The sequence below is a fragment of the Elgaria multicarinata genome, chromosome 6 (genome assembly GCF_023053635.1).
Source record: "Elgaria multicarinata webbii isolate HBS135686 ecotype San Diego chromosome 6, rElgMul1.1.pri, whole genome shotgun sequence".
In the NCBI taxonomy this organism is placed as follows: domain Eukaryota; kingdom Metazoa; phylum Chordata; class Lepidosauria; order Squamata; family Anguidae; genus Elgaria; species Elgaria multicarinata.
Genome location: NC_086176.1, coordinates 80,521,472 through 80,533,781, shown reverse-complemented (window position 1 = coordinate 80,533,781; position 12,310 = coordinate 80,521,472). Strand labels below are relative to the sequence as shown.

The following is a 12,310-nucleotide window of genomic DNA, read 5'->3' as shown; positions in this document are numbered from 1 at the left end:
ACTAGTTGGTAATAATTTCCCCAGAGTTCAAGCTTTCTGGCATGGGAGGCGGTAGATTTTTTGGGGGGGGGTTTAAACAAAAAATGTTTGGCTGCCAAGTCTATTTTGCTGCATTTAACAGCAATAAAAAGAAGCTTAGTCAGGTGCTTTTTATACTGAGCAGTGCAAATACACACAAGAAGAAAATCTGGGGATTCTTAGATTGCTTTGACTTTTGAGCAGAGGCAATCCACCTGAAATGGGGGCCAAAACCAATAGAAATCACATTGCTGTCTGTAATCCAAAGATTGTCATGGTTTCCATGTCACCCCTGTTATTGCAGGGCATGGCCAGAGCTAAGCTCCCTTCCTCTCTTGCTCTTGGCCAAGGTGTTTGCCTTGATCATTTTGCTGAGTTACTCTCAGTGTGGATTCCAGCTATCAAAACACTGGAGATCACTTTTAACTCTCGATTCCCTCCTCCCTTTCTAAATATTTCTTCATTGCTCTAATGTTCAAGGCTACGTCACACACAAGCTTGCCAGATGGATTTTCTCTGTGTCTTTCTGGAACATGTGGGGAAAATACATTAAAGCTGTTTTTGTTTGGGAAACCTTGGCTTTTGCAGACACATAATTCAGCACCTCCGACTGTAGGATGGGGACTAATCCCCTATTTAAATGTGGAGTGTCGGTAACATTCCCATGGCCAGAATGAGTGCTGGTCTTGGAGATTATATATTTTTATACTTTTATTGATTTTGCTAACAGTTATTATAATCTTGTTGAGGGAAGATTCTGTGTAAATCCAAATAATCTTTCTCCCTTGTTGCTCTGGAGTGGATTACACTCACATAAACACCACCCTAATTTGGCTACATCTGTGGAAGTCAGGATTAAAATTCTAGTGGGTCTAAGTCTTGGGGCCAGGGATGGAGCATACAGAGTCAAAGCAGAGTTTAGCATATGGAGGTCAGTGCACTATCAATCCTCTATTCTAACTCTTCACTCACATGAAACGGATAGAAGATGAGGTTGTAAATCTGTTTCTTCACTACCACTTTGCAGTATTTTTAATTTTTTTTACTTATTTTTTTATTATATAGATACACCAGCCTTTTTTGCCTCTTGCAAAGAAACCCAAGATGGTTTCCATGGTCCTCCTCTTCTCCATTTTATCTTCACAACAACCCTGTGAAGTAGGTTAGGCTGAGAATCAGTGACTGGTCCAAAGTCACCCAGTGAGTTTCATGTCTGAGTGGGGATTAGAAAACTAGTCTCCATAGTCCTAGTCCAACACTCTAACCACTACACCACAGTGGTTACACTTCAGATTGCAGGTGGGGTTTTTCATACTCAGATAGTAGATGGTGGCGTAAGCCTGTTTCTGGACTATACCACTTCAGATTGCTACAGGAGGACCTCATAGTTGTATGCCTGAACATGAAAGAACACATTGCACACAGAAAACTAGCTTATCAAGCAGAAAGATAGGCTAGAACCCTTCTGCCTATATCAGACTTTCTATGCTTCCCCATCCCCCTCAATTCCCAGAAGACTGCAAAACTCATAAGGACTTGGTCTGGAGATCTAGGGCATAGCCTGAGGGCACATGATATAGCCACCTCTCGGAGGCTAAACAGATTTGGATCTGACCAGTGCTTGGATGGAAGATGGTCTCAGAACCCCCATGAGTTCCTTGATTGAAGAATGATAGGACACAAACGTGAATAAATAAACAAAATATTTAGGAGGTTTATTGAGCTGTTGGTAGGTCTCAATGCCTGTGTAGTTTGGATGTGTGTCAGAAGTTGTGTGTCAGATTTGCACAACTTCTTAGTCATATTGTGCACTGATTCACCCTCTCAGTCATTTGTTAATAGTATGGAACTTGAACTTGTGTCAGGGTCCAGTGGTTAGGCTAGCTCATGAATAGAAAACCAGTTTGTGTACCAGTGCTGACTTCCAGTTTTTAAGGACACTTGGGCAAGACAGCTTCAATGAGCTCCTCCCTCACTGCCATTGTCCACAGTTGCTATTGCTCCTCATTGACTTTCTCATTATTGCTGCCACTTGCTTGCTTAACAGGCAATAAACCAGTGAGAAACTAGGCAGTGACATCTACTGCTACTCCTCACCACCACCGTTGTCTGGGTCAGAGTGAGAGACCAGTGAACTAGCAGGTTGTAATGGTAGAGAGGAGGAGCAACTTCAGGGTTCCCTTGCCTGCTAGAGTGTGGGCCCTTGGTAGATGTCCTTTGACAACAGCCCTGTGTGTTACCTTCATTAGAAACCCAAATGCTTATTTCACAAAACCTAGTTGCGCATGGCTTTCTCTCTGAAGTGAACACACAGATGTCTATGTAGCTGCATACTATTGATATCATTTATTTAAGCATCGATTTAAGCACTATCCCAGCAACTTCAGTAAAACTTACATCCCGATTCTAAATGTGTTTATTCAGATGAAGATCTCATTGATTTTAATGGGATGTACTTCTATATAATTATGTTTCAGATCGTAGCTTCAGGCATCTCTTATTGCCTCTGGATTGTGCCTTTTAACTTTAGTGAAAACATAAATTCATAAAACATGGAGGATCTCCAAAATCAGATATCTATTCCACTGTTAGTCAAAACGAGATCAAAACATTTTTTATTACTTGCTAAACTGGCTTGAAAAACATTTTCATATGTATTCCCTAGAGCAACAGAACAAACATATTTTCCATTGTAATTTCTGCAAAATTTAAGAGCGTTGTTTGAACACTTTCATACTCAAACAATCCTTGCCTTGTTCTTATTTATAGTGTTTTTGTTAACATGTTACAACAGCTCTTACAGCACTTGAGATGCCGTTCAAATTAATATTGACACATGGATTTGTAGTTTCCTTGCAAAGCAGATGGTGTATTTGTAGACTGTTTGCGACAATGCACATAAACTGGAATTTGTTTGCTATGCTTATTGGCTTAGTGCTGTTATTTAAATAGAAATTTGGAGATGCTGTTGTGTAATGGCTTGACTTGTATGTCAAGAACTGGACACATTAACATATTTGAACGATTGTTTTCATATTAGCATGGATCTTTACAAAATACTTGATGAAATGGCAATGTAAATATTGTGTTGGTTTTCTTGGCATTTTCCTTGGGTTTTGGGAAGGTTCTGCTGTGATTTAGTCATTGGAGTAAACAGTGCCCTCTTATCAGAGGTGCTAAGTCTGTACCCTGATTTGTCAGGTGCTCTGGGAGGAAAGCCCAGAATCTCTGGCTACATGCTTCATGAACAATGATCTGGCCCTTTCCCTGACTCCATAAATGCCCTTTGAAATCAGCAAGTCCTCAACAAAGCCATTGAAACAAGGTGTTACTATTTTTTGGCATTTTCTATTCTGTCATTTTAGTAAAATACCCAAAATCATGATGGATAGGGAGTGTGCCTTGAATTTTGCAAGGACCGTAGGGGTATGATCTCCCCATGAAAGGATATCTGGGCCAAGACAGACATTACTTTAAATATATGTCTAGCAGCTATGTCTTTTTTTCCATTTTAAGCTAGAGTAGGTGCAGGGTCCCTGCTCTGGATTAGAATTCTAGTGTGGGTGGTGGTCTTTTAAGATCTGGATTGGGCCCCTGCATCTACATTAGAGTAAAAATGGAGTGGGAGGAGATATAGCTGCTAGACACAGGTTTAAAGTAATGTTTGCCTAGGCCCTATGTTAGAAAAATCTCACTAACCTGCTGCCAGGGACCCTTATAAATCTGGAGCCAAATGTTACGAGAAGGAACATATTGAAAGAAAGGGACAGAAGGATCTAATAACAAATTATACTGCAGTGAATGCATACTTTCAATGGAATGTCAATTTCTATTTCTGTATCACCTTTCCATATATAACACTCAAGGCCATTTCCATCAAAACCGACAGATCATAACAACCAAATCAATTCATTGTTATAATTGGAAGCCTTTTTTTTTTTAAAAAAAAAAATTAAGCCATGTTTGGATCTGTGCAAAGTAGTAAAGGTTCCATTTGTTTCTTATCTTTATAGGTGATGTCTTCCATGTAACTTCTCCCAACAAGCTAACCTTTGAAGAAGCCAAAAATACATGTGAGGCACAAGATGCAGTTCTTGCTTCTGTCGGTGACCTACACGCTGCCTGGAGAAATGGCTTTGACCAATGTGACTATGGCTGGCTGGCTGATGGCAGTGTGCGTTATCCGGTCTCTGTGGCAAGAATCCAGTGTGGCGGAGGTTTACTTGGAGTGCGAACTCTGTATCGCTACGAGAATCAAACTTGCTTTCCTTTTCCAGACAGCAGATTTGATGCCTACTGCTTTCGACGTAAGCTTCTTTGATGTTTATTTTGAGAATGGTACCTAGCCCACTTTTTTTTAAAAAAAGAAGCCATATAACCTGCCAATTTACTGGATTCACTTTGTAATAAAAGCAGCTCATGATTGAGGCTTTGCATACCAAGCAGAATTGCTGAACAGAAACAACTGTTGAAACAATGCTAAAAGTCCAGAGACATATTTCAGTGTGGAGAGGAAGGCAATGTTGATATAAGCTTTATTCTGCAATGTCTCACCTTTAGGAAAAACTTTTTATCAGCCACCCAAAGATTGATTATAATTTCCTAGAGTTAGATTGCAGATTATGCAAGCTTGATTGAACATGGCTTCTTGTGACCATTTCTGATTACCCTTTAGATGGAGCACACACATCATCCAAAATGTTTCAGAAACAGGGCTGCATACAACTGCTGATTTCCTTGAATAGGGACCTGGCTCTTTGCTCTTTTCCCCTTCCACTTCTCCATCTTACTTATCCCAGCCAAAAACAGTGAAACTGTTGGTATCAATGACTCATCCACCAAATGAATAGATGGGTGAGGAAAAAGAGGGAAAAGGCTATAAGAAAAAGAGGCTACTAGCTCTGGTTCTAAGAAATGTCAAAAGAAATTTCTTTATTTTTATCCGAAATATAAAAATATAAAAATGTTCAAAAAAACTTTCAACCAAACTTGTACAACGCTCAACGTTTAGGATCTGGAGATTCTTCGTCAGGAGTGTACAACGAAATAAATTACTTGTTGAAGTAATTATAAATTTAATACCTTCTGGATACAAAACCGCAGTTGTGTTCATTCTGTCTCCATCAGCAGTCAAACTGTTGGACTTGGCTTCTAAACTGCTGCCTGAACATTTGATGACAGCATGGATGCCTTAGGGGCATCAAGAAAATAACTCAGGAAAATTTGGTATGAGAATAAGAATAGTCTGAGCAGAATATTCTTTTTAGTTGCTGGACCAGTCTGTTATTACATGGCAAGCTTTACTTCAACTAACTTTCATGAATCATGACCCCTGCCCCCTACCTTCTGTAATAAATTGTACTCAAACTTTCTATCTCCTTGTTCCAGGGACAGAAATGCCCTTGAATTTATGAGTCTCATCATTGGAGAAAAGCAACTTTATTTAATGTTGATCAGTGTCAACAGACAGTGCAGGATTTTGCACATGTGAAAGTGAGCCTTAAAAAGCTGCTATAGGCTTCTTGGATTGCTACTATGATCAAGCTAGTATGAAGCCCACGTAGCCATAAGAACTAATAGTCCTGCTCCTTGCTCATTTTTTTGCCCCTCAGTCCCCTCACCACAGAGAGGATCATGGATAATATATGTATAGTGAATCCCCCCTCTAAAATTTGCATGTAGTGTGGCCGCCACCCTCTCCTTCTTTTTTCCCGACTGGCCACTTCCATCCTCTTCCCCCTTCTGTGCAGCTGTTCCTGGGGACTGCCTTCATGCCACGCTGATTGGCTGAGCAGGGCTGTCCGTCTTCCCGCTGCCCTACCTGTTTGGCACAGAGGAAATTAATTGCTGTTAAAGCTCAAGCTTTGAACTTTTTCAAACTTTTCAAAATTTCTGCACATCTGCAACGCTCAAGCATGAATTTAAAAGAAAAAAGAAGCAAAATCAGTCTGGTAGGTCTCGAGTAATGAACCTTACACTAACATATTCTTATATAAGATAATTACACTCCCTTCCCTTCGCCATACTCATCTTCTCAGAAAAGCAACTGTTCTTATTGTAACACATACATTTAGAATGCAGAAACAAGCACAGTTTATAATTACAATGATTTATGTCACATTAGGGGCTGCTAATTGTGAGGATTGGGGTGGGGATATAAAACACAATATTCAGCTCCAAGAAGGCAAAATCTAGCTAAGACATCTAGATAGCAGCAATGCAAGAAGTCTGTAGAGCAGATGTTCATACATACAGTAAAAAAAAGCAATGATGTCACCCTTTTACCGTGTCCCTTTTCCCCTCACTTTGGAGCAGGAGAAGTTCTCATTTACCCAACCTTTGTACTTCTAAGCCACATGTTCTGCATTTACTATAATACTGCGGGCTCAAATCCTATCCCCTTACTCTGGGAGTCATCCCATTCTGGAGACATTATTGTAAAGATTTACTTTTCAGTGTCACTACCAACAAAGCCAGGAAATGAGGAGGGGTGGTGGTGGAGGAGGGAGAGGAGTGAATTAGGCTTCTTAGAAACCAACTAGGCGCTGGTGTTTTCACATCCAGCAAAGCAGCAGTTCTTTGCCAGAAAAGGCATCTGTCTTAATAATTATAAAACAAACAAACATTGTTGTCAACAAAGCAGATAGCCTTTTCTTTGTGTCTGAGCTTAAAGCTGTCTCTGAGTAAAACCTTTCTTTGGAGCAAAATGAACATTCTAAAATCAGAGATATATAGTATATATTAAAGTTTAGGAAAATAAAAGCTCCATGATTTACGTTATTTGAGTAGGGGAGAATCATGGGAAAAGCTAATTTCAGTAAGGTTAAATGGCAATATATCAGCTACTAATGTAAAATATAAGGCACAGTCCCGATATTTAGATGTTCTTAACTCCCACTGGAACATCCTAGGCCAGATCTACACCAAGCAAGATAAAACACTTTGAAAACATTTTGAAAATTGTATATGGAGTGTGTCATAGACCCCCAACAGTTGTCAAAACTGTTATAAACTGTTTAAAAGCTATAGTGTAGATCCTGCCCTAGTAGAACTATAATGGAGTTAGATTTAAGCCATTACTTAATTAGATTTTACATTGATAGTGTCTGGAGTACAAATAAACTTCCAGCAAATACATGCAATTCATTTGAAATAGTAAGTCTAAGGCTCAACTATGGAATGAACTCCCCGTGGAAGCTCACCTGGCACGGACACTGTCATCCTTTTGGAGCCAGGTAAAGAAAACCATCTATTCCCAGGCATTTAATGGTATATGATGAGGCATCTATGTCTGCTGTTTTAGAACAGGTCTATTAGGAAAAATTAGCTGTTTACATTGTTTTAATTTTTCTAAGTTCAAAATTTTAGACTGTATTGTATTTTTATGAATTGTTGTAAACCACACAAAGTGGGGCGGTATAGAAATGAAATAATAATAATAATAATAATAATAATAATAATAATAATAATAATAATAATCCTATGCATGCCAGATGTGCAAACACTCTGGATTTTAAAAATAAATACATTTAGTTCTGCCTTAGCTGCTCTGAGGCAAACCACCAGGTTGCCTTTTTGCAATTGCAGTGAGTCTGTTCAAAAGCAGTTTAGTGATGTTGGGAGCTGAAAGCTGCTCTAACAAGACAGCACCAAGTGCGTATGTGCATGCTATTTGCTCTTCTGGATTGTGCTTTCAGTTTTGTTTTTAAAACTGAAGCCCACAGCACTTTGACCATAATCCCTTTGACCATGGATTTGTTCCTACGGCAGCCACGTGTTTTTCTAAAATACCAATAATTTTGTCTCATGTTCACTGTTGCTTGTGGACATAGTCCTTGAACCCCATCCCACTAGCATTATCAAAGCTTAATAAAAGTCTTTGTACTTGATAGTAAGCTAACTCTATTGTTTCAGTACAATTTCAGTGTTTGAGGCACTTGCACTTTTCTTATCACACTCCCCTCCCTGTTCCCCAAAGCCCTTCCTATGACTTAATTGCATTTCTTGATAGCTTCCCAAAGTCCTCATAATAATATAAGAACATATTAGGCGTTAGAGTGGACACTTAGGTATCACCCCACAAAACCACAAAATTCATCACGAAGAAGGAGAATAAAAGAGAATGCAGATTTGTATTAAAATTCATATGCTAATTGATGTATAGATAAATATTTACATAGCTATTTCTAAGTATACAAATAATGCAGTATATCTCACTACAGTGGAAGGAACTGTGAGCAGGAGTCCTATGTGAGTACAGCAGTTCAGCTCACTGTTGTAGTACCAGTTGTTGATGGGCAACTTCAAGGCCCCTGTTCTCCCTTCTAACGGCTCTTTACAGGGCCAGTGTCAAGGGTAAGTATTGTTGGGCACCTGCCAAGGTCCACATCTCTGTAGGGGCCCCTCACCAAGACCAAGACCTCCCAACCCTCCTGTTGCTCTTCCTTGCTATTGCTGCCTGTTCACCTGCCCTTCCAGACCATGCAAGCAATGACAAGAGTGAGGAAATGCAGTTCCTTCTTTCACCTGCCTTGCACTCTTCCTCTGTGCAGTGGTACAAATTGGGTTCAATGGGAGAGGGCAAGTGAATAGGCAGTGGGACAGAACTGAGGAGGTGAATCCATCCAGGGAGGGAATCATGCTCAATGCCCCCCCTCAAAAAAAACCCACCTTGAGCTGGCACTGGTTTTTGATCTGTAAACCAGACTTGGACCAGACAGTCCTTTAAACTGAGGACACCTTCATATGGAGGACTGTCCTCTGAGAGCTGTTCAAATAAAGGACTATCTTCTGTGAAGTATGATACGCAACCAACCTAGGTCAGATCAATGGTCCATCGAGTTTGCTACCTCATGTAGTCAGAGTGGCCTGAAAGAATGTCTCAGAGGAATTCAGAGCAGGAGTTGATGATGGCAATATCTAGCACTTGTGGTCAGCCCAAAGCATCTGCTAGTGAGCAGTATAAGTTAAGACAGTCACAAGCATTTCCAATGTTTGCAAACTAGTAGCAACTGATAAGCACAGACTTTGACCAAGACAGTCCTTTAAATCAAGGATACCTTTCCATAGAGGTACTTTATATGTGCACTTCTTGTATGTGCACTTGTCGGAAGGTGCACATTTTCTCCAAGTAGAGATATGTGAATTCCAGATGCACTCATAGCTCATATGGGAGACGAATAGGTTCCTACTTCCAATGTTACACATTTATATTCTGCTTGACAGCAAAGCTTTCTGAACAGCTTACAATAAAATACCATGCAAACACACACACAATATAAGATTCCAGATACAAAATAAAAATAAGGAATAAAAGACTTTAGCTGAAATATTGAAATCAAGTAAAAGCTGTCTGAAATATAAAGGTTTCTATCTGCTGCCGGAAGGCCAGTACAAAGGGTTTTCAAATGAATGGCCCTAGATAGAGAGCTGTATAGCTGGGGGAATGGCAGCTACAACCAGGAAAGCTTTCGATTTTATAGCCTCTTGGGATAATTCAGATTGGGGGCGGGGCACTTGGACAGTGTCTCAAATTATACAGCTTCCTCTCTCATCCATTGCTGACAATATCAGAGATCACCCATCATAGTCAAAGGTTTGCATATATGGGGCTAAAATCAATTTCAGTAGGGCAAAAATTTGGTTATGCTTCAGCTGAATCTGGCTTGTTGCTTAAAAAGTCTTTTGTGCTCCAAAGAGCAAAGACTTTTCCATGGTGAGAGAGGAAGCGATAAAGAAAAAGTTAAAAAGGAACTTCTAATGAACACTGATTCTTCTTAGACATAATAAAGTAAAACATGATTTTAGCCAAAACCAATTTGTTTCTAATGCATTCTGCTTTTATAGTCTAACATAAGAGTATTTTCGAACATTTCTCTCCTCTTTCTTAAGACCTAAATCCACTGAAGTCAACAGCAGTCAGCCCATTGAATATGTAAACCTTGTTTGAAGTGCACAAAACTAAAAATCATTTCTTTTTTCTTTTTATTTACTTGGCATATTTTTAGGCTGCTTTTCAGCCACAATGATCCTCAAAGCAGCTTACAAGACAGTCATAATAAAACATTATAAAATATTCATGTATAAAACAAAATACACAGTGTATAAACACTAGCACTAGTTCATCTCATATTAAAACAGAAACACACAATCCCAGTGCTTGCAAAGTCTGGTGAACTAAAAACCGTTCAGGAGGGACTTGGGTTATTTGTAGCATGCAACACGTCTGTGGATCAGCGTGTAACATCTCAAGATATAGCTGGGAAAGAGCCCTGTTTGAGCTGCCAGTCTGTGTATGCAATTCTGAGCTAGATGGATCAGTGAACTGACTGTATAAGGCAGCTTCCTGTTTTTTCACAGATCACTTAAAGGTTGCACTGGGAATGCAGGTAGCCATCATCTTTTTTAAACATACCCTTGTATTGCTTGTAGAAGTCAACCTAACCTCAAATGATGGTGGCATGCAAAACAGTACCAGTCCTGCACATCTTAATTCACAGGGTTTGTATATGTGGTAGAAAGTATTCACAAGTATTTCGACTCAGTTTCCCACCCCCCTGTAAATATGTAGATCCAGTAATGGGTGTCATTAATGAATGTAGTTTCTCTATGTTTAAAGACTGTGAAGCTGACTTTATAGATACATGTATCTAAATACTTCATTGAAAGTCATGGCAAAGAACTCCTATATTGGCCTCTTTGAGACATGACCATAAACAACGGCTTATGAATGAGCCTAGGTGAGCCTCAAGCTCTTGCACTTCCCCTCCTCTCCTCTGGTGCAGCCTCAAGTAGGAAATATTTTAACACCAACCAGTACTTAGTGTTATGTCTTCACTATGAAACAAGCCAACGTCAAATGTTGGTTTAAGAAGCTGGCTTTCTCAATAAACTATAGTTAGATTAACTGTGGCTTAGGGGTTCAGACATAATGCTAAACTGTGGTTAATTGAAAATGGAAATAAAATGTCCAATCTCCTCCTTGTGGCTGAGTCATGTCTCAAAGAGGCTATAAAAACATCAATAAAAGCCAACATTAAAACCAGCAAGAACAACAATAACAAAAACAACAAAGACAATAATAGCAACAACAGCAGTCCATGCCACTGATTCCCAAGACAAACAAATACATGCAAAGATAACAGGCACAATGGAGAGTCATTTTAAATGAAAGCATCTTCTCTGTAATGACTGTTTCATATGTCACAATGTACCTGTGCCTTGTGTGGCAAATATTTTCCAGCTTAATTCAGAGCCATTGTTCTTCATAGGCAGCATGCTGGAAGTAAGCATATTACCCACACCATTCTGTGACCTAAATATTCAAGGGTTGTGTTCTCCAACTTTGCAATGAAAATTTCAAGAAATTTAAAACATTACTCTAAACTGTTACTTGGTTAACTTTTCGATAAAGGTATCAAACGAAGAAGGGAGTTTGTTCCAGCCTAAAAACATAAAGAAAATATGTGAAGTATATATAAAAAAGCACAGGAACCTTTTCCCAGTTCCAAATCAACTACATTCAAGTTGTGCATAATGTAAAAGAACACATTTTTTAGAACACAGGATAGACTTTGATGTCAGCAGCTGTCGGTGAGATAATTTGCTTTCTTGCTGTATTAGATGTGGATATTTTATTAGGAAAAACTGCCTCATGTCTTGCATCAGAAAGAGCACAAAGAAGATATCCCATTGAACACATGATTCAAGGAATTTAGTAATGCAAAACATCTGTACAGAGAGGGAGTTGGTTAAAGCTGGAAAGAGCCTTTAAAAAAACATACAACCATCTCTGGGTGGGTCATCTTTTTAGGCATAAGGCAGATGAATTACAGTGGATGTTTCTTTGAGAATAAACAATGTTACCCTTTTTATTTGAATTCACAGACTTGGAATTGATATCTTCTAAACTGTGCAGGTGGTAAAACAATGTCTAATGATAGTGAAATAATCTTAGATTAAAATCTTCTTGTAAATTGACAAAAATCAGCTGAAAATCAATCTGAGCTCTGGTCAGCTAGTGAGAGATAAATTCTTTGCTAACTGAATTTTACTTGGAAAGCTAAATCTGGAATGAATGTTGGGAGTTTGAGTTGTTGTGCCTAATTAGAACCTGGCACATTTTATGGGGGAAAGTGTTCTTTTTGAGTTTATACCATATTAGGCATGAAGTGTGAGATCTCTGGGTTTGGCAAACATTTTTTGAATAATTAGGATTCACTTACACAAATTAAGGCAACTTTCAAATCGTGGTAGACTCTATCTTTTAAATTATATATTTCAATGCATCATT

The 12,310-nt window shown here is 39.0% G+C and overlaps 1 protein-coding gene across 1 annotated transcript in view; it reads left to right on the top strand.

Annotated features, from left to right (window-relative positions):
• Positions 1-12,310, top strand: part of VCAN (versican) — a 149,247-nt gene that overhangs the window by 55,764 nt on the left and 81,173 nt on the right. The window contains exon 6 of the mRNA XM_063129648.1: positions 4,032-4,325. Coding sequence (XP_062985718.1) covers positions 4,032-4,325 — 294 coding nt within the window. The remainder of the gene's footprint in view (positions 1-4,031; positions 4,326-12,310) is intronic.